At 41.7% G+C, this 24,006-nt stretch overlaps 1 protein-coding gene and 1 pseudogene across 1 annotated transcript in view; both read left to right on the forward strand.

The window, feature by feature from the left end:
- Nucleotides 1-3,109: 3,109 nt before the first annotated feature.
- Nucleotides 3,110-4,649, forward strand: LOC118940019 (annotated as a pseudogene).
- A 7,973-nt stretch (nucleotides 4,650-12,622) lies between these two features.
- The window catches only part of LOC118940005 (zinc finger protein 721-like), a 55,346-nt gene continuing 43,962 nt past the window's right edge, over nucleotides 12,623-24,006 (forward strand). Inside the window, 4 exon segments of the mRNA XM_036947921.1 lie at nucleotides 12,623-13,107; nucleotides 13,562-13,659; nucleotides 13,815-13,962; nucleotides 22,068-23,018. Coding sequence (XP_036803816.1) covers nucleotides 12,891-13,107; nucleotides 13,562-13,659; nucleotides 13,815-13,962; nucleotides 22,068-23,018 — 1,414 coding nt within the window. The 5' untranslated portion in view covers nucleotides 12,623-12,890.

Below are 24,006 nucleotides of genomic sequence, written 5' to 3' on the forward strand. Positions count from 1 at the left end.
CAGATTTAAGGAGGAGTCCGTAATTTGCTTTCTAATAATCATAATCTTTTCCTCAAAGAAGTTCATGAATTTATCACTGCTAAAGTGAAAGTCATCCTCTCTTGGGGAATGCTGCATACAGCTTGGTCTGGTCTAGCATACAGCTTGGTCTGGCCTAGCATACAGCTTGGTCTGGTCTAGCATACAGCTTGGTCTGGTCTAGCATACAGCTTGGTCTGGTCTAGCATACAGCTTGGTCTGGTCTAGCATACAGCTTGGTCTGGTCTAGCATACAGCTTGGTCTGGTCTAGCATACAGCTTGATCTCTCTGGGTCTGGGCTGGGTTTCTGTAAATCACTTCATGACAACAGTGACATCAGCATCCATAATGATGTGCGTCCGTGTCCCCTCTTTATGGTTACCAGGACAACGCTAGCCCTTCCTCCCTCCCGGAGTCCCTGTATCATGCCTCTCCTGGTAGCACCTTACTGCTGGGTATGAAGAGGTTGTCTGTGCAGCTGGATGACTGCAGGAAAACAATGGGGCTGAGTGGAACTGTGAGAGGAGGAGCAGAGAAGAAACGGAGCAGATTTGACACATCAAAGTAAGTGCTGTAGTTTAGTTTGAACAAAATACAATAGATCTGTTACCAGGAAGATAGACTGGTATCTGCTACCAGGATAACCAGCAGAGTTCTGTTAGTTGACAGGAAGATAGACTGGTGTATATGGATGTCATGAATATCATAACACTGAGAAAGGATTCTGCCGATGAAAAGAGAGAAACCAATTGACCATATAAAACCTTGATGAAAGTTAGCTTCGGAGAGGTTTCAATGATCAAGGTGCTTGTTTTACAAAAACTTTTCCTTAAAACATTATGGATGTTACATTGCCTGTCCCAGTCAACGCCCCTATCTTTACAAGACTGTAGAACAGGCAAACTAAACTCAAGACTTTGGTCATTAATTAACTAGTACTGAAGAAAAACTGTGATCAGGCTGCCCACTCAAGCAAAAGCTTCGAACTGTAACCAGTGCCGGCAACCTTGTTCAGGTTATCAATCGACCTACCAGGGTAGTTACAAACAGTAGAGGAATGAAATCATCAACATGGTTTGATCATATCTTTACTATGCTGCAGAAATGGGGTTTAAAGCAGCTATGAAAGTATATACAGTATATCACAAAAGTGAGTACACCCCTCACATTTTTGTAAATATTTAGGTATATCTTTTTCATGTGACAACACTGAAGAAATGACACTTTTCTACAATGTAAAGTAGTGAGTGTACAGCTTGTATAACAGTGTACATTTGCTGTCCCCTCAAAATAACTCCACACACAGCCATTAATGTCTAAACCGCTGGCAACAAAGTGAGTACACCCCTAAGTGAAAATGTCCAAAATGGGCCCAATTAGCCATTTTCCCTCCCCGGTGTCATGTGACTCGTTAGTGTTACAAGGCTCAGGTGTGAATGGGGAGCAGGTGTGTTAAATTTGGTGTCATCGCTCTCACACTCCCTCATACTGACTGGTCACTGGAAGTTCAACATGGCACCTCATGGCAGAGGTCTCTCTGAGGATCTGAGAAAAATAATTGTTGCTCTACATAAAGATGGCCTGGGCTATAAGAAGATTGCCAAGACCCTGAAACTGAGCTGCAGCACGGTGGCCAAGACCATACAGCGGTTTAACTGGACAGGTTCCACTCAGAACAGGCCTCGCCATGGTCGACCAAAGAAGTTGAGTGCACGTGCTCAGCGTCATATCCAGAGGTTGTCTTTGGAAATAGACGTATGAGTGCTGCCAGCATTGCTGCAGAGGTTGAAGGGGTGGGGGGTCAGCCTGTCAGTGCTCCGACCATACGCCGTACACTGCATCAAATTGGTCTCATGGCTGTCGTGCCAGAAGGAAGCCTCTTCTAAAGATGATGCATAAGAAAAACAGTTTGCTGAAGACAAGCAGACTAAGGACATGGATTACTGGACCATGTCCTCTGGTCTGATGAGACCAAGAAACTTATTTGGTTCAGATGGTGTCAAGTGTGTGTGGCGGCAACCAGGTGAGGAGTACAAAGACAAGCGTGTCTTGCCTACAGTCAAGCATGGTGGTGGGAGTGTCATGGTCTGGGGCTGCATGAGTGCTGCCGGTACTGGGGAGCTACAGTTCATTGAGGGAAGCATGAATGCCAACATGTACTGTGACATACTGAAGCAGAGCATGATCCCCTCCGAAGGGCAGTATTCCAACATGATAACGACCCCAAACACACCTCCAAGATGACCACTGCCTTGCTAAAGAAGCTGAGGGTAAAGGTGATGGACTGGCCAAACATGTCTCTAGACCTAAACCCTATTGAGCATCTGTGGGGCCTCCTCAAATGGAAGGTGGAGGAGTCTCTAACATCCACCAGCTCCGTGATGTCGTCATGGAGGAGTGGAAGAGGACTCCAGTGGCAACCTGTGAAGCTCTTGGTGAACTCCATGCCCAAGAGGGTTAAGGCAGTGCTGGAAAATGATGGTGGGTGGCCACACAAAATATTGACACTTTGGGCCCAATTTGGACATTCTCACTTTTGTTGCCAGCAGTTTAGACATTAATGTGTGTTGAGTTATTTTGAGGGGACAGCAAATTTACACTGTTAAACAAGCTGTACACTCACTAATTTACATTGTTGCAAGTGTCATTTTTTCAGTGTTGTCACATGAAAAGATATACTCAAATATTTACAAAAATGTGAGGGGTGTACTCACTTTTGTGATATACTGTATTTAGAACCACCTGCTTGATAGGAATCCAGCAACGTCTGTGTCTTGAGTGTCATAGAATTGTCTGTTTTTTGTGTTCTGACTTGTAAAACAGGATGAATAAATAAGTAATGTAAACATAGCAGTAATTACCAGGAAGCTCTACATTTGTTTTAAAATCACACTAAGATTGTTAAAACTGGCCTCGGGTTATTGAGAGATCTGATTAGGATTTACTCTCGTAGCAAGGTTGTTTTATCATGTGGTTTCATTCGGGGTCCCTATTTTTTTTAAACACTTGTCTTTGGCAGGAGAAAGACCAGACTCAGAGAACCAGAGCCAGGGACGTCCAAACCAGCAAGACGACACCAGTGCTTCCCACTGTGGAAAGGGTTGTAACCGGTTATGGGACGTGAAACAACATGAGAAAATACACACAGGGGAGAAGACTTACCACTGCTCCCAGTGTGGAAAGAGTTTTAACCAGAAAGCACACCTGAAAGCTCATGAGAGAATACACACAGGGGAGAAGCCTTACCACTGCTCCCAGTGTGGAAAGTGTTTCAAACCGGCCAGGGCATCTGAAACTGCACGAGAGAATACACACAGGGGAGAAGCCTTATCACTGCTCCCGGTGTGGAAATAGTTTTAACAATTTAGGGAAACTGAAACGGCATGAGAGAATACACACAGGGAAGAAGCCTTATCACTGCTCCCAGTGTGGAAAGAGTTTTATCGGTTTAGGGAAGCTGAAACGACATGAGAGAATACACACAGGGGAGAAGCCTTACCACTTCTCCCAGTGTGGAAAGTGTTTTAATGAGAACTCAAACCTGAAAGTTCATGAGAGAATACACACAGGGGAGAAGCCTTACCACTGCTCCCAGTGTGGAAAGAGTTTTAACAATTTAGGGACCCTGAAACAACATGAGAGAATACACACAGGGGAGAAGCCTTGCCATTGCTCCCAGTGTGGAAAGAGTTTTAACAATTTAGGGAACCTAAAACAACATGAGAGAATACACACAGGGGAGAGGCCTTACCACTGCTCCCAGTGTGGAAAAGTGTTTCATCCGGTCAAAGGAGCTGAAAAGACATGAGAGAATACACACAGGAGAGAAGCCTTATCACTGCTCCCAGTGTGGAAAGAGTTTTAACAATTTAGGGAACCTGAAACATCATGAGAAAATACACACAGGTGAGAAGCCTTACCACTGCTCCCAGTGTGGAAAGTGTTTCAACCGGTCAGGGGGGCTGAAACGACACGAGAGAATACACACAGGGGAGAAGCCTTTCCACTCCTCCCAGGGTGCAAAGCTTTTGCCCATTTAGGAAGCCTGAAAGAACACATGAGACTGCACACAGAGGAGAATGCTTACAAAAGGCCAGACTGTGAGAAAACATATTACTCAGAACAGTCACTTAAACGTCTTTAGAGAATCCACACAGGAGAGAGAAATGACTTCTCTTAGCGTGTATATTGATATTTCACATCACATTGACTTAAAATTCATCAGAGAACACACACAGTGCTCCCGTTGTCTTATATTGTACACTGACAATGTGTTTACCTGTTTTTACCATATTAAATTGTTTCTTCCAATTATTGATAAACATATACCTGTTAAGAAACTGACTGTTAGAACTGTTAAGGCTCCATGGATTGATGAGGAATTTAAAAACTGTATGGTCATTGGTAAAAATAGGAAAGAGTTTTAACCAGAAAGGACACCTGAACCAACATGGGAAAATACACACAGGGGAGAAGCCTTAACACTGCTTAACACTGCGATTTGGTTGGGTTGTGTATCGGAGGACGCATGACTTTGACCTTCGTCTCTCCCGAGCCCGTACGGGAGTTGTAGCGATGAGACAAGATTGTAGCTACTAACAATTAGATACCACGATATTGGGGAGAAAAAGGGAGGTAAAATTAAACATTTTAAAAATTAAAACACATGAGACTCCACACAGGGGAGAAGCTTTACCACTGCTCCCAGTGTGCAAAGCGTTTGCCCATTTAGGAAGCCTGAAAGAATACATGAGAAGGCTTACTAAATACTCAGACTGTGGGAAAACATATTACTCATCACAGTCACTTCAACGTCATAAGAGAATCCACACAAAAGAGAAGAATTACTTGTAATATTGATATTTCACATCACATTGACTTAAAATGAATCAGAGAACATACACAGTGCTCCTGTTGTCTTATATTGTTGACTAAGAATGTGTTTACTTGTTTTTACCAGATGAAAGTGAATTGTACAAAGTATACTTAAACATATAGTTGTTTGTTTCTATTAGAAAACATGAATTGAATATGGAGAATGTCAGTTTGAATATAGAGTAGATCAGATTCCAAAAATGGTCCTTTTTTAAACTCTGACTGTGTGTTTATCTGGGTGTGTCATTCCTCCAGCACTACAGATAATCAAGTGATATTTGGATGTGATGCATTAGTTCCATTGTTGACATTTGCATTGTAGCCCACTGATGATTTAATGAAATTAAAATGTTCAGACTCTGTAATGGAAAATGTTAGTTGTTTGTGTGTCCACATAACTGAGTATGTGACTAACCTTGTGAAACTGTCCTATTATAATCTCCTGTTCTTGGGACTATCATTATGTGTTGCAAACCAATTTACACCTGTGTCCTTGTATGAATAAAGTCCCGCCCAGGAATAGGAAACTATAAAGATATTGTGCTCATCACCCAATGCTTCAGGAATTCAGACTGTCTACACTGCGCTGTGTAACTCTGTTTGTTATTCTCTCTGAGCTCAGAAATAAAGAATCTTGGTTTGACTTGGACTCCAGCAGATCCTTATTTTATAATAGACCCTCAAAGTGTATTGGAATGGAGCATCAAGCTCATCACATGTAGTTTCACCACCCTGTGAAGTTCATAACTTATTTCATCTGTAGCCTAATAAACTACATGGGTTCCCGAATCGTAGTGGGAGGACCACACAAGATATCATCAAGTGACTCCAAGTTAACAAAGATGTGATGGTTGTTATATAAATATTTGCGCATCAAAGAGTTTCCACTGCCATTTCTCGCTTAAACATTTTTACTGACACAAAAAGACAAACAAATTGTCAAACGAAGTAACAAAATGTCACCATTTATTAAAATATTCAGGCATATCCTGTTTCCATCAGCCCGGTCATTACTTATGAAATGGTTGGATCAATATCCACCTTCATGATGTGGATGAAGCCTGATTTGGAATGTCTGAGTAGTTCTATATGATGTCATAATAGACCCCTCTGATAGTGATACATTTGTTCCATTGTTTCCATGTCAGTTGGTTTCCCACTCTGATGATTTATATCTGACAGAGGGGCTTTAAATGAATAGTATGGTGACATCTTAGTGTGTCTTGAAATAGGATTATTAATCATAAACTCCTACAGCAACAATACACTGCAGCTTTGACATCAACATGAGAATGGTCTGATGGGTGGTGGTGCTACTCTATAGGTAAGGCTGTTCAATATGAATGTTCAAATAGTCACTTCTAGCCGGCCTCCGCCCAGTATCCTGTCCTGAACTTAGTCACTGTTACTAGCCGTCTACCACCCAGTACTCCACCCTGTATTCTAGTCAAGGCTCATCCTATATAACTACTGCTGTACACACCTTTTATATTCATATACGGTCCATAATGTCTAGACACACCATCATATACATTTTAAACCAACTGTATATATTTATATTCCAGACTCTGACATTCCTCGTTCTACCATTTCTATATTTCTAAATCCTTAAAATAAATTGTAGGGAAAATCAGTAGGTCACACAAATGACTATTTCTAAACAAAGATAATAGACAAGTAGAATGGGACAGGTTTCTTATACTATCTTCACTTACTCGGTGCAGAGACTCCAGGGGTGGTGATGAAGGCTGTAGGAAATGAAGATCAGACAGTGAAGAGACTCCAGGGACGGAGATGAAGGCTGTAGGAATGAAGATCAGACAGTGAAGAGACTCCAGGGATGGAGATGAAGGCTGTAGGAATGAAGATCAGACAGTGAAGAGACTCCAGGGACGGTGATGAAGGCTGTAGGAATGAAGATCAGTCAGTGAAGAGACTCTAGGGGCGGTGATGAAGGCTGTAGGAATGAAGATCAGTCAGTGAAGAGACTCTAGGGGCGGTGATGAAGGCTGTAGGAATGAAGATCAGACAGTGAAGAGACTCCAGGGACGGAGATGAAGGCTGTAGGAATGAAGATCAGACAGTGAAGAGACTCCAGGGATGGAGATGAAGGCTGTAGGAATGAAGATCAGACAGTGAAGAGACTCCAGGGACGGTGATGAAGGCTGTAGGAATGAAGATCAGACAGTGAAGAGACTCCAGGGATGGTGATGAAGGCTGTAGGAATGAAGATCAGACAGTGAAGAGACTCCAGGGATGGTGATGAAGGCTGTAGGAATGAAGATCAGACAGTGAAGAGACTCCAGGGGCGGTGATGAAGGCTGTAGGAATGAAGATCAGTCAGCAATACTGGTCCTGTGGTCAGGTGGGGGAGTGGTCGATCCAGACAATGATTGTGAGGAAGCATGCGGGGAACAGGCTCCTTTCTACTACCATTCTGGGGTCTGGATGCATGCCAACAAAGACTACAACTGCTTCAAACAATGGGAGAGGCTACCATTGACCACCACACTTTCTTTCATAACCAGGAAGCCCATGTTGAGCCAGCAGTGTTCCCACTATGGAAGAGGGAGCAGGATGCCTTCATCCAGTCTCTCAGAAAACCATGTTGAGCCATCAGTGTTCTCACTATGGAAGAGGGAGCAGGAAGCCGTCATCCAGGGACAAGGACAAAGGTGCAGCACTGGTGTTAGTAGCTGATGACAGAAGTGACAGCCTGGACACACAGAAAAGTTTGACGCGATCAGTGTTGTTGAGCAGAGAATCAACCAGAGAATCAACCAGATTGATTCACAGTCAGTGTTGTTGAGCAGAGAATCAACCAGAGAATCAACCAGATTGATTCACAGTCAGTGTTGTTGAGCAGAGAGTGCTTTGTTGAAGCACTTTTGGCAGTGATTATAGCCTCAAGCCGCCTTGGGTATAACACTACAATCTTGGCACCCCTGTATTTGTGGTGTTTTCTCCCATTCTTCTCTGCAGATCCTCTCAAGATCTGTCAGGTTGGATGGAGAGCGTCAATGCGCAGCTATTTTCAGGATTTCTTCAGAGTTGTTTGATCAGATTCAAATCCGGGCTCTGGCTGGGCCTCTCAAGGACATTCAGAGACTTGTCCCAAAGCCACTTCTATGTTGTCTTTGCTGTGTGCTTAGGGTCGTTGTCCTGTGGAAAGGGAACCTTTGCCCCAGTCTGAGGTCCTGAGTGCTCTTGAGCAGGTTTTCATCAATTATCTCTCTGTACTTTGCTCCGTACATCTTTCCCTCGATCCTGACTAGTCTCCCAGTCCCTGCCACTGAAAAATATCCCCAATAACACCATGATATTGCCATCATCACGATTCACCGTAGGGATGGTGCCAGGTTTCCTCCAGACCTGACGCTTGGCATTCAGGTCAAAGAGTTCAATCTTGGTTTCACCAGATCAGAGAATCTTGTTTCTCATGGTCTGAGAGTCCTTTAGGTGCCTTTTGGCAAACTCCAAACAGACTTTCATGTGCCTTTTACTGAGAAGTGGCTTCCGTCTGGCCACTCTACCAAAAAGGCCAAATTGGTGGAGTGCTGCAGAGATGGTTGTCCTTCTGGAAGGTTCTCCCATCTCCACAGAGGAACTCTGGAGCTCTGTCAGAGTGACCATCGGGTTCTCAGTAACGTCCCTGACCAAGGCCCTTCTCCCCCAATTGTTCAGTTTGGCTGGGCGGCCAGCACTAGGAAGTCTTGGTGGTTCCAAACTTCCAAACTTTCCATTTAAGAATGATGGCGGCCACTGTGTTCTTTAGGACCTTCAATGCTGCAGAAATGCTTTGGTCCACTTCCCCAGATCCGTGACACAATCCTGTCTCGAAAGGATTATATCACAACAAATAAAGGCTACTTAAAGTTCATGAGACACGCATCTCCTCGTAGACTTGTCTCATGTTTACAAAATAGAATTGTGCTTTTGGTCATTAAGCCTCATTAAATCAAACTGTATAAAGCTGTATGTATTTTATTTCAACACCTGCTCCTGATATGTAACTCTGTACTGGTACCTCCTGTATATAGCCTCCACATTGTCTCTGTACTGGTACCTCCTGTATATAGCCTCCACATTGACTCTGTACTGGTACCCCCTGTATATAGCCTCCACATTGACTCTGTACTGGTACCTCCTGTATATAGCCTCCACATTGACTCTGTACTGGTACCCCCTGTATATAGCCTCCACATTGTCTCTGTACTGGTACCTCCTGTATATAGCCTCCACATTGTCTCTGTACTGGTACCTCCTGTATATAGCCTCCACATTGTCTCTGTACTGGTACCTCCTGTATATAGCCTCCACATTGTCTCTGTACTGGTACCCCCTGTATATAGCCTCCACATTGACTCTGTACTGGTACCCCCTGTATATAGCCTCCACATTGTCTCTGTACTGGTACCTCCTGTATATAGCCTCCACATTGACTCTGTACTGGTACCCCCTGAAAATAGCCTCCACATTGACTCTGTACTGGTACCCTCCTGTATATAGCCTCCACATTGACTCTGTACTGGTACCTCCTGTATATAGCCTCCACATTAACTCTGTACTGGTACCTTCCTGTATATAGCCTCCACATTGACTCTGTACTGGTACCCCCTGTATATAGCCTCCACATTGTCTCTGTACTGGTACCCCCTGTATATAGCCTCCACATTGACTCTGTACTGGTACCCCCTGTATATAGCCTCCACATTGTCTCTGTTCTAGTACCCCCTGTATATAGCCTCCACATTGACTCTGTACAGGTACCTCCTGTATATAGGCTCCACATTGACTCTGTACTGGTACCTCCTGTATATAGCCTCCACATTGACTCTGTACTGGTACCTCCTGTATACAGCCTCCACATTGACTCTGTACTGGTACCTCCTGTATATAGCCTCCACATTGACTCTGTACCAGTACCTCCTGTATATAGCCTCCACATTGACTCTGTACTGGTACCTCCTGTATACAGCCTCCACATTGACTCTGTACTGGTACCTCCTGTATATAGCCTCCACATTGACTCTGTACTGGTACCATCCTGTATATAGCCTCCACATTGACTCTGTACCAGTACCCCCTGTATATAGCCTCCACATTGACTCTGTACTGGTACCTCCTGTATATAGTCTCCACATTGACTCTGTACTGGTACCTCCTGTATATAGCCTCCACATTGACTCTGTACCGGTACCCCCTGTATATAGCCTCCACATTGACTCTGTACTGGTACCTCCTGTATATAGCCTCCACATTGACTCTGTACCGGTACCCCCTGTATATAGCCTCCACATTGACTCTGTACCGGTACCCCCTGTATATAGCCTCCACATTGACTCTGTACTGGTACCCCCTGTATATAGCCTCCACATTGACTCTGTACTGGTACCCCCTGTATATAGCCTCCACATTGACTCTGTACTGGTACCCCCTGTATACAGCCTCCACATTGACTCTGTAAACACTGTATATTTTTTTATTGTGTAACTTTTTTTCTTACCTCTTATTTTTCTTAACTACATTGTTGGTTAAGGGCTTGTCAGTAAGAATGTCATGGTAATGTCTACACCTCAGGCCTGAGCTACCCCTCGGTACTGAGCTACTTTTTAAAACTTTTTATTTTGGGAATATTTTCTCAACCCTTATTTTTCTTATCTACGTTGTTGGTTAAGGGCTTGTCAGTAAGCATTTCACGTTAAGATCTACACCTGTTGTATTCAGCGCATGTGACAAATAATATTTGATTGTAACTAAATATGAAGTATGTCAGTTTCAATGTTACGGTCTTTGATACAATTATATTTCTGAAACTCAGGCTGTGTGTGTTTATCTGCGTCATTCCTTGATCATTCCTTGTGGTCCTGTAGCTCAGTTGGTGGAGTATAGTGCTTGTTAAACCAGGGTAGTGGGTTTGATTCCTGGGACCACCCATATGTACAGTGTTTGCACACATGACTGCAAATCCCTTTGGATAAAAGTGTCTGCTACATTGCAGATGTATCCACTGATTATACCAAACATCTGGAACACCTTCCTAATATGGAGTTGGACCCTCCCCTTTTCCCCTCTAAACCGCCTCAATTCGTTGGGGCATGGACTCTACAAGGTGTCGAAAGCATTCCACAGGGATGCTGGCCCATGTTGACTCCAATGCTTCCCACAATTGTGTCAAGTTGGCTGGGTGTCCTTTGGGTGCAGTGGGGTCTCCTCAGAGGAGGAAGGGGAGAACCATCGTCCTCAGTTATTTTCAGAAAAATGAAAATGGTAAAATATTTAAAAGTGGTCCTTTTTAGATAAAACTATACTAAATATAATCACGTCACCAAATAATTTATTAAAACATACTATTTTGCATCCTCCATCCTCCTCTGGGTACATTGACTTCAATACAAAACCTTGGAGGCTCATGGTTCTCAAGCCCTTCCATAGACTTACACAGTAATTATGACAACTTCCGGAGGACGTCCTCCAACCTATCAGAGCTCTTGCAGCATGAACTGACATGATGTCCAACCAATGAAAGGATCAGATAATGTATCTAGTACTGAAAGCATAAGCTACAGCTAGCTAGCACTGCAGTGCATAACATGTGGTGAGTAGTTGACTAAAAGAGAGAAAAATACAATAGTTGAACAGTTTTGAACAAATTATTTTATTCCAAAATGAAGGAGAAGCGAGAGAGAGATATTTCGTCATTTATTTTCCACTTTCATTTTCACTTACTTAGCTAGCAAATGCAGCTATCTAGTTTAGCCTACTCAAACACTTGGCTCAAACAAAGGGATGCTATGTTAGCTAGCTGGCTATGACTATCCAACACAACACTAGAACTCTTCCAAGTCAAGGCTAGCCTTTGGTTTTACTAATTTATTGCCACTGGGACCCGCCAAGGTAAGTGCTAAACTGCTTACTGACTGTACACTGTAACGTTACTGCATGATTGTAGCAGGTTTACTCACGAGTTAGTTATTTTAGCTCTGTTGACTATGATGTTATTTTAGCTAATATGTTGACAACAATGTAAGCTGTGTGTAGCAGTTATGAAATGGTTTGGCTTGGAAAGGTTTTTTCCCCTGGTGACATACAGCTGATGTGTTGTGCATTGAAGTACAGAAACAAAGGGAGAAGGTGATAAGAGGAGAGCACATAGATGCAAGAAGGAATACAACGTGTCTGTAATGAAAGTGAACTGTGTTTATGCATGATCAGGGGTGTATTCATTCCGCCGATTCTGTTGACAAACGTTTAAATGGAACAAAACTGGGATAAACATACCTGAATTTGTCCAGTGATATCTCTATTTCAGCTAGATGCAGGCGAGAGTGTGCAAGGCAGTATTGAATGTGTCACTGTCTGTCTATGTGTCACTGTCTGTCATCGCAAAATGTTCTCTCGACCTGTGTGAACCTACATTCTAAACTTTCATTCATAGGCTAGGTTGCTACCTCATGATGGGTATAGGGACAATTAGAGTATCATGTAGTAGCCTAAACCTATTGCTGTTACATTGAACAGGGTGAGTGAAATATGAATGACAGTCGTCCAATATGCTGTAATAGAATTAAGGCCATGCTCATGAAAACACAAATCGTCCTGCCTCATCTTAAACGGCACTGACCACCACTGTTTGGGTGGTGGACCATTCTTGGTACACATGGGAAACTGTTGAGCTGAAAAACTCCAGCCAGCAGATGGCGACGAGCGTCTTTCAGGTGATGCTTCTTTCGTGACGTATAATGGACTGGACGGACGCTTCTTCAGGAACAACAAGGCGCCAACTCTTTCAACCACGTCGGTAGCTTGCTAGCCAACATAAAACTGAAAGATTGACGTTTTAGACCATGCTAATGTACATTATCTAATCTCAGTGTTTTAAACGATTTTCGGTTAACGTATCAACTGGTTCAATTTGCAAACGTGTTAAAGATTGATACTGAGCCTAGCACTAGGCTAGACGCTAATGCTAGCTAGCTAGCTAACATCCCTGACCATGAGCTCACTAAACTACTCCTCCCTTACTAATGAAGAGGGGGTCTGCTGTATGGAGAAAGAATCTTTCAGAATGAAAAAGGAGGAAGAGGAGGCTGTTATAGTGAAAGAAGAGAAAGAACCGTTTAGAGAGGAAGATGATGCTATCTCAATAAAGGTGAAGGAGGAAGACTTTTTGGGAGTGAAAGAGGAAGAGACAGAATATCAGATTAACACCAGTGAGTACTGTCTTCAACAGGGTCACAAACTATGCCGTTGTTGAACTAATGTGTGGTTTTAAAGTGGCATTCTACTGAAGTTCTACACTTGAATATGTTGTTCAGTACTGTAGGAATTGTTAAAGGGTCAATCTGCCATTGGTTCATATATTTTAGGGACTTTTCAATTAGATGTATTGAATTCTCCATGTGGCCTATATTAAAGTTCCCCTCATCTAATATAACAGGCTTTTAAAATTCTATATTGGTGCATATTTTCTACTTAAAATAACAAAGGCCACCCATTTTGTGGAACGACCCTTTTACATTTGCATCACAAACAATATTTTAGGAAATCATGATGAAAGTGGCCATTTTAGACATATGCATGCCTCTTGTAAGACTCTTCGATTGCTCTATGATTGCAATAGATGGTCATAAGTTTACCATCTGTTTGATGTTCTCATTCACACAGGAGAGACACATGACTATCGTGGATCCTCTGGGAAGCCTCAACAACATCCTGATGCTGACGAGGAAGAGAAGAGTCTCTCCAGATCAGAACACCAGATGGTACAGCTTGGTCTGGTCTAGCATACAGCTTGGTCTGGTCTAGCATACAGCTTTCTCTATTGGGGTCTGGGCTGGGTTTCTGTAGAGCACTTCATGACAAGTGACATCAGCATCCATAATGATGTGCGTCTGTGTCCCCTCTTTATGGTTACCAGGACAACGCTAGCCCTTCCACCCTCTCGGAGTCCCCGTGTCATGCCTCTCCTGTTAGCACCTTGCTGCTGGTGGACTGCAGGAAAACAATGGGGCTGAGTGGAACTGTGGGAGGAGGAGAAGAGAGGAAAGGATCAGATTTGACTCAAAGTAAGTGCTGTAGTTTAGTTTGAACAAATAAATAGATATATTCATTGGTATCTGTTACCACGACAACCAGCAGAGTTCTGTTCGTTGTCAGGAAGATAGACTGATGGATATGGATGTTATGAATATCATAACACTGAAAAAGGATTCTGCCAATGAAAAGAGAGAAATCAGTAGACCATATAAAACCTTGATTAAAGTCAGCTTTGGAGAGAAAGTTTCAAGATGATCCAATGTAAGGTGCTTGTTTTACAAAAACTTTTTCTCAAAACATTATGGATGTTACATTGCCTGTCCCAGTCAACCCCCCCTATCTTTACTAGACTGTAGAACAGGCAAACTAAACTCAAGACACTGTTAATTAATAAACTAATACTGGAGGAAAGCTGTGATCAGGCTGCCTACTCAAGAGAAAGCTTCGAACTGTAACCAGTGCCTGCAACCTGGTTCAGGTTATCAATCAACCTACCAGGGTAGTTACAAACAGTACAGAAATTGAATCAACATATTTTGATCATATCTTTACTATTACTGCAGAAATGTGTTTGAAAGCAGTATCCAAATTCATCGGCTGTTGTGATCACAATATAGTAGTCATATCTAGGACAACCAAAGTTCCAAAAGGCTGGGCCTAATGTTCTATATAAGAGGTCATACAATTGTTTGTGGTGATTCCTGTGTTGTTGATGTTATTAGGTTGTTTATTTTCACAGTAATTAACTCACGGACACTAGAGAAGCTTTAACCAAGTTTAATTATTCCCAAAGGTTCTGTACATCTGTAATTCAGACAACCCAACATTTGTTCCATCCAGATATATATCCCACTTAAGACACTCCTCCTTCTCTCCAATCCTTACATCTTATGGTTCCACAGGAAGAGAGTCTAGAGGGTAACAGGATACCAGACCTTTATCTCCCTGATGAGAATCTGTCCTGACCTCAACCTCTCCTTCATCTAATCCACAGATGTTTGTCTGCCTCCCCTGTTTCACACTTTGCTCTCCTCTTGTCCACCCAACACATTCCAAAGCCACCTGTCTTTCTTCAGAGAACCATTAACTTCTGACATAACAGCCAGTCTCTTTCACTTCCTATCACTTCTTTAATGACTCCATGTTCAAAGTTTGGCCGATTCCAACAATGAAAACAATATTTGTTGGTCCGTGGTGTGTAATGACGAGCAACCAGACGCTGCCCTTGACACGTTTATGAAATTGCTTATCCCAGTTACTAATAAGCAAGCACCCATTAACAAAATGACTAAAAACTGTTAAATCCACGTGGATTGATGAGGAATTTAAAAATGTTATGATGAAGAGGGAGGCAAAAAAGATGGCATATAGGTCTGGCTGAATAACTGATTGGCAAACCTATTGCAAATTGAGAAATCATGTGACTAAACTGAATAAAAAGAAGAAACTACACTATGAAACAAAGATAAATGACATGAAGAATGATTGTAAAAAGCTTTGGAACACCTTCAATTGAATTTTGGGTCAAAAAAATCAACAATGGCATGGTGTCTGATAACGTGGATGGAAAATGATTGAGGATAATAGCGGCCGATATTGCCAGTTCTATTCGCATTATCTTCAATTTAAGCCCACTAGAAAGTGTGTTCCCTAGTGAGACAGCATAGGATAACACAGCATTATCGGCATAATTCATCGTTCAGCTTTGTCTCCTAAAACATGTTATTTTCTCAAACTCAGAACCATAAACCAATCCTCCAGGCATATATCAAATCCATCCTATCTTGACAAGATCACAGAGACACACTGACTGGCACACAGACATTGTGGAGCCAAGAGATACACTCTTGACCTCTCCCCTCTCTCCGGCCCAAACAACTTAGTCTTGACATAGAACAGATACTGCAACCCCGCCACAGTATTATACAAAAATAACATTCTGATGAGAAGTAACTTACAAACATATGATGAATATAAAACATCTTACCTATGTTACCAACCAATTCTGATTATTCCCCAACACCTGTCTAACAGAACACAGTGTTCTTTAATGGAAGCCTGTACAACAAAATCAAGGTAGAATCAGGAAATCCCCAGGGCAGCTGTTTGGCACCTTCTTTTTTCAATCTTTACCAACAACATGCCAGTGACATTTAAGTAAAGCCAGTGTGTCTATGTATGCGGATGACTCAACACTGTACACGTCATCTACTACAGCGACTGAAATGACTGCAACATTTAACATAGAGCTGCAGTTAGTTTGAGAATGGGTGGCAAGGAATGTTAGTCCTAAATATTTCTGATCACCTTAAGTTACATGGCCTACTACGCTAATTCTGTAGCGGTGGGGGGTAAATATGAAGATTTTGTTGGTGCTCCAGGCAGGTATTAACCCTAGTTATTAAAGTTAGTTATTACCTATTATAACATTGTTATTATTATTATTAAATATTATTAAATCCGAAAGGATGAGAGTAGAATAGATAGAGTGATGCTTCCAGACACATTCTAAACATGGTGGAGACTTAGAGGACTGTAGCATCTAATGATGAAGCATTATGGAGTCTTAAAGGAGGACTGTAGCATCTAATGATGAACCATTATGGAGTCTTAACCTGTTTGGGATAGGGGGCAGTATTTTCACGTCTGGATGAAAAGCGTTCCCAAAGTAAACTACCTGCTACCTGCCCAGAAGCTAGGATATGCATATAATTGGTAGGTTTGGATAGAAAACACTCTAAAGTTTCTAAAACTGTTAAAATAATGTCTGTGAGTATAACATAACTTATTTGGCAGGTGAAACCCCGAGGACAAACCATCCAGGAGGAATTTTTTGTTGTTGAGGTGACTCTGTTTTCAAATGGTTTTGTGTGGCACTTGGTTGCAGTTCCTATTGCTTCCACTAGATGTCAACAGTCTTTAGAAATTGGTTGATGTTTTTCTTTAGAGAAATGAAGAAGTTCGGCTATTCAGAACGAGGGTCCAGCCTAGTGCTCTCTAATGTTTTGATGCGCACTCCAGGTCACGCGCTTCACGTTGTTTTTATCCGGTATTGAACACAGTTTATCCCATCTTAAATTTTCTCGATTATTTACGTTTTAAAATACCTAAAGTTGGATTAGGAAAGTTGTTTGAAATGTTTGGACAGCATTTACAGGTATCGTATTAGATATTTTGTAGTCATGCTGGGAGAGTTGGAACCAGTGTTTTTTTTAAATCAAACGCGCCAAATAAATGGACATTTTGGAGATATAACAACGAAATTAATCGAACAAAAGGACCATTTGTGATGTTTATGGGACATATTGGAGTGCCAAAAGAAGAAGCTCTTCAAAGGTAAGGCACGAATTATATCATTATTTCTGAGGTTTGTGTCGCGCCTGGTGGGTTGAAATATGATTGTCATGGGTTGAAATATGATTGTCATGTGTTTGTTTGATGGGGTGCTGTCCTCAGATAATCGCATAGTTCGCTTTTGCCGTAAAGCCTTTTGAAATCTGACACGGTGGCTAGATTAACAAGGAGATTAACAAGGAGACTGCGTGAATCAGGCCTTCATGTTCGAATTGCTGCAAGGAAACCACTACTAAAGGAGAAGAAGAAGAAGAGACTTGCTTGGGCCAAGAAACACGAACAATGGACATTAGACCGGTGGATATCTGTCCTTGGGTCTGATGAGTCCAAATTTGAGATTTTTGGATCCGAGCGTCATGTCTTTGTGAGACGAGGAGTAGATGAACAGAAGTCACTCTTAACCAGCATGGCTTCCACAGCATTCTACAGCTATATGCCATCCCATCTGGTTTGGGCTTAGTCCCACTGTCATTTGTTTTTCAACAGGACAATGACCCAACACACCTCCTGGCTGTGTAAGAGCTATTTGATCAAGTAGGAGAGTGATGGAGTGCTGCATCAGATGACCTGGCCTACACAATCCCCCGACACAATCCCCCACATTTCCAGAGATGGAAGTAATTTTTACTGTACTTTTTGGTACCTTTGAATCTAATGTATTGTATCAAGATGGTTTGGGATGAGTTGGATCGCAGAGGTTGTGTGAACAAACTGCACATTTTCGAGTAGCCTTTAATTATCTCCAGCACAAGGTGCACCTGTGTAATAACCAAGCTGTTCAATCAGCTTCTTGATATGCCACACCTGTCAGGTGGATGGATTATCTTGGCAAAGAATAAATGTTGACTAACAGTGATGCTCATGAAACATCCAACACTTTACATGTTGCATTTATATTTTGTTTTTTTGTTGTTACTATCAGTTTTAGGAACATTTACCCAAAATATGACATCAGCGATAATCAAAATGTTGAACATCTGTGAATGTCTAAGTAAGAAATTGGTCCATTTAAACAGCAATGTGTCGAACCCTTTCAACAACGGGGAGATGTTACTGATGTGCTTTGTATCTGCGACGTAAAAACAAGTTTTGGACTTCCACACAAAATTACTTCTTTAGTTATTTTATGTTTAAGGAAGTGTGTAGGTCACATTCTGTATCATACAGGTTTGGGTTTGGATAGAAAACACTAAAGTTTCTAAAACTGTTAAAATAATGTCTGTGTGTATATCATAACTTATTTGGCAGGTGAAACCCCGAGGACAAACCATCCAGGAGGAATTTTTTGTTGTTGAGGTGACTCTGTTTTCAAATGGTTTTGTGTGGCACTTGGTTGCAGTTCCTATTGCTTCCACTAGATGTCAACAGTCTTTAGAAATTGGTTGATGTTTTTCTTTAGAGAAATGAAGAAGTTCGGCTATTCAGAACGAGGGTCCAGCCTAGTGCTCTCTAATGTTTTGATGCGCGCTCCAGGTCACGCGCTTCACGTTGTTTTTATCCGGTATTGAACACAGTTTATCCCATCTTAAATTTTCTCGATTATTTACTTTTTAAAATACCTAAAATTTGGTTTAGGAAAGTTGTTTCAAATGTTTGGACAGCATTTACAGGTATCGTATTAGATATTTTGTAGTCATGCTGGGTGAGTTGGAACCAGTGTTTTTTTTAAATCAAACGCGCCAAATAAATGGACATTTTGGAGATATAACAACGAAATTAATTGAACAAAAGGACCATTTGTGATGTTTATGGGACATATTGGAGTGCCAAAAGAAGAAGCTCTTCAAAGGTAAGGCACGAATTATATCATTATTTCTGAGGTTTGTGTCGTGCCTGGCGGGTTGAAATATGATTGTCATGTGTTTGTTTGATGGGGTGCTTTCCTCAGATAATCGCATGGTTTGCTTTTGCCGTAAAGCCTTTTTGAAATCTGACACGGTGACTAGATTAACAAGAAGTTAAGCTTTGCACTTGTGAATGTATGAAAGTTAAATATTTCTAATAAATAAAAAAATACTTTGCACTCTGCAATTTCACCGGATGTTGTCAACGTTCCGCTAGCAGGTTTTAATGTGTTTGAACCTTTTGGAACTACTCCTCCCGGATCCGGGAGAATTGTCATCAACTACACTAATTAGCATAACGCAACGGACAAAAAATCTTACTAGAAAATATTCATGAAATCACAAGTGAAATATAGTGAAACACAGCTTAGCCTTTTGTTAATCACCCTGTCATCTCAGATTTTGAAATTATGCTTTACAGCCAAAGCAAGACAAGCATTTGTGTAAGTTTATCGATAGCCATATCAACCGGGACAATTGGCTTTTCACTAAGAGCGAGAGGCACAATGGCCGCCTTTGTCTATTACGCACAAATCAATCTGAGAGCCACCACCTGACCACTGACGCAATGTTGTCGTTCACGCTCATTTTTCAAAACAAAAGCCTGAAACCATGTCTAGTGACTGTAGACACATTAGGGAAGCCATAGAAAAAGGAATCTGGTTGATATCCCTTTCAATGGTCAATAGGGATGCATAGGAACGCAGAGGCTTCAAAATAAGAGTCACTTCCTGATTGGATTTTTCTCAGGCATTCGCCTGCAATATCAGTTCTTTTATATTCACAGACAATATTTTTACAGTTTTGGAAACTATAGTGTTTTCTATCCTAAGCTGTCAATTATATGCATATTCTAGCACCTGGTCCTGAGAAATAGCCCGTTTACTTTGGGAATGTTATTTTTCCAAAAATGAAAATAGTGCCCCCTAGTTTCAAGAGTTAATGTGCCATAACAGGTTTTTAATGTGTTTGAGCCAATCAGTTGTGTTGTGACAAGGTAGGGGGGTATACAGAAGATAGCCCTATTGGGTAAAAGGTGAAGTCCATATTATGTCAAGAACAGCTCAAATAAGCAAAGAGAAGCAACAGTCCATCATTACTTTAAGGACCACCACAAGAATGGAAGATCCAGAGTTACTTCTGATGCATAAGTTCATTAGAGTTACCAGACTTAGAAATTGCAGCCCAAATAAATACTTCACAAAGTTCAAGCAACAGACACATCTCAACATCATCGGTTCAGAGGAGACTGCGTGAATCAGGCTTTTATGGTCGAATTGCTGCAAGGAAACCACTACTAAAGGACACCAATAGGAAGAAGAGACTTGCTTGGGCCAAGAAACACGAGCAATGGACATGAGACCGGTGGATATCTGTCTGATGAGTCCAAATTTGAGTATTTGGTTCCGAGCGTCATGTCTTTGTGAGACGAGGAGTAGATGAACAGATTATCTCCGCATGTGTGGTTCCCACCGTGAAGCATGGAGGAGGAGATGTGATTGATGGTGTGCGGGTGCTTTGCTATTGACAATGTCAGTGATTTATTTATTCAAGTCACACTTAACCAGCATGACTACCACAGCATTCTGCAGCGATATGCCATCCCATCTGGTTTGGGCTTAGTCCCACTGTCATTTGTTTTTCAACAGGACAATGACCCAACACACCTCCAGGCTGTGTAAGAGCTATTTGACCAAGATGGAGTGCTGCATCAGATGACCTGGCCTCGACCTCACCCAAAAGGAAAAGCAGCCTACAAGTTCTCAGCATATATGGGAACTCCTACAGGACTGTTGGAAAAGGATTCCAGGTGAAGCTGGTTGAGAGAAAGCAAGGGTGGCAACTTTTGAAGAATAAAATATATATTTTATTTTAACACTTGTGGTTACTACATGATTCCATGTGTTTTTTAATCATTTTGATGTCTTCTCCATTATTTTGCTATGTAGAAAATAGTAAAAATAAAGAAAAACCCTTGAATGAGTAGGTGAGTCCAACCTTTTGACTGGTACTGTACATTAAATTCCCTGACAACAGCTCCAGTGGACATTCCTGCAGTCAGCATGCCAATTGCCCGCTCCCTCAGAGATCTGTGGCATTGTTGTGTGACCAAACTGCACATTTTCGAGTAGCCTTTTATTACCCCCAGGACAAGGTACATCTGTGTAATAACCAAGCTGTTCAATCAGCTTCTTGATATGCCACACCTGTCAGGTGGATGGATTATTTTGGCAAAGAATAAATGTTGACTAACAGGGATGTAAAAAATTCTGCAATCTTTTTTTTTCAGCTCATGAAACATCCAACACTTTACATGTTGCGTTTATATTTTTGTTTATTGTAGTTACTATCAGTTTTAGGAACATTTTACCCAAATATTTCACCTTATTTTTGACTTTTTCACAAAATATGACATCAGCGATAATCAAAATGTTGAAAATCTGTGAATGTCTAAATAAGAAATTGGTCCAATTAAACAGCAATGTGTCGAACCCTTTCAACAACGGGGAGATGTTACTGATGTGCTTTGTATCTTCGACGTAAAAACAAGTTTTGGACTTCCACACAAAATTACTTCTTTAGTTATTTTATGTTTAAGGAAGTGTGTAGGTCACATTCTGTATCATACAGCTATGAATGTTATATATTTAGAACCACCTGTTCAATTGGAATCCAGCGACGTCTGTGTCTTCAGTGTCCTAGAACTGTCTAGGTTTTTGTGTTCTGACTTGTAAAACAGGATGAATAAAATAAGTAATGTAAACATAGCAGTAATTACCAGGAAGCTCTACATTTGTTTTAAAATCACACTAAGATTGTTAAAACTGGCCTCGGGTTATTGAGAGATCTGATTCAGGATTTACCCTCGTAGCAAGGTTGTTTTATCACGTGGTTTCATTCGGGTCTCTATTTAAAAATAACACTGTCTTTGGCAGGAGAAAGGCCAGACTCGGAGGAACCAGAGCCAGGGACGTCCAAACTAGCAAGACGACACCACTGCTACCACTATGGAAAGAGTTGTAACCGGTTATGGGACCTGAAACAACATGAGAGAATACACACAGGAGAGAAGCCTTACCACTGCTCCCAATGTGGAAAGTGTTTCAACCAGAGAGTATACCTGAAACAACATGAGAGAATACACACAGGGGAGAAGCCTTACCACTGCTCCCAGTGTGGAGAGCGTTTCAACTGGAAATCAAACCTGAAAGCCCATGAGAGAATACACACAGGAGAGAAGCCTTACCACTGCTCCCAATGTGGAAAGTGCTTCAACCATCCAGGGAAGCTGAAAGCTCATGAAAGAATACACACAGGAGAGAAGCCTTACCACTGCTCCCAGTGTGGAAATTGTTTCAACTGGAAATCAAACCTGAAAGCCCACGAGAGAATACACACAGGAGAGAAGCCTTACCACTGCTCCCAATGTGGAAAGTGTTTCACCCGGTCGGAGATGCTGAAAGCTCATGAAAGGATACACACAGGAGAGAAGCCTTACCACTGCTCCCAGTGTGGAAAGCGTTTCAACTGGAAATCAAACCTGAAAGCCCACGAGAGAATACACACAGGAGAGAAGCCTTACCACTGCTCCCAATGTGGAAAGTGTTTCACCCGGTCGGGGCTGCTGAAAGCTCATGAGAGAATACACACAGGAGAGAAGCCTTACCACTGCTCCCAATGTGGAAAGTGTTTCAACCAGAGAGGAAACCTGAAACAACATGAAAGAATACACACAGGAGAGAAGCCTTACCACTGCTCCCAGTGTGGAAAGTGCTTCAACCAGTCGGGGGACCTGAAACAACATGAGAGAATACACACAGGAGAGAAGCCTTACCACTGCTCCCAATGTGGAAAGTGTTTCAACCGGTCAGGGGAGCTGAAACGACATGAGAGAATACACACAGGGCAGAAGCCTTACCACTCCTCCCAGGGTGCAAAGCTTTTGCCCATTTAGGAAGCCTGAAAGAACACATTAGACTGCACACAGAGGAGAAGGCTTATAAAGGCTCAAACTGTGGGAAAACATATTACTCATAACAGTCATTTAAATGTCATTAGAGAATCCACACAGGAGAGAGAAATTACTTCTCTTAGCGTGTATGTTGATATTTCACATCACATTGACTTAAAATTCATCAGAGAACATACACAGTGCTCCCGTTGTCTTATATTGTTGACTGACAATGTGTTTACCTGTCTTTACCAGATGAAATTAAATGGTACAGGGTATACTCAAACATATATTTGTTTGTTTTTATTAGAAAACATGAATTGAATATGGAGTCTGTCAGTTTGAATATAAAGAAGATCAGGTTCCTTCTTTTAAATTGTCCTTTTTTTAAACTCTTTGTGTTTATCTGGGTGTGTCATTCCTCCAGCACTACAGATAATCAAGTGATATTTGGATGCGATGCATTTGTTCCATTGTTGACGTTTGCATTGTTGGCCCACTGAGGATTTAATGAAATGAAAATGTTCAGACTCTGTAATGGAAAACGTTAGTTGTTTGTCTGTCCACATAACTGAGTATGTGACTAACCTTGTGAAACTGTCCTATTATAATCTCCTGTTCTTGGGAGGATCATTCTGTGTTGCAAACCAGCTGCACCTGCATCCTTGTATGAATAAAGTCCCTCCCAGGAACAGGAAACTATAAAGATATGTGCTCATCACCCAATGCTTCAGGAATTCAGACGGTCTACACTGCGCTGTGTAACTCTGTTATTCTCTCTGAGCTCAGAAATAAAGAGACTTGGTTTGACTTGGACTCCAGCAGATCCTTAGTTTATAATATCCACCACAACTCTCCCAAGGATTGCTGTTTATCATTGTCTCAATGAAGAGTTCCTCTTTCGACTTTCCTTGGGGCATTTA

Source organism: Oncorhynchus mykiss, chromosome 17 (assembly GCF_013265735.2).
Source record: "Oncorhynchus mykiss isolate Arlee chromosome 17, USDA_OmykA_1.1, whole genome shotgun sequence".
Classification (NCBI taxonomy): domain Eukaryota; kingdom Metazoa; phylum Chordata; class Actinopteri; order Salmoniformes; family Salmonidae; genus Oncorhynchus; species Oncorhynchus mykiss.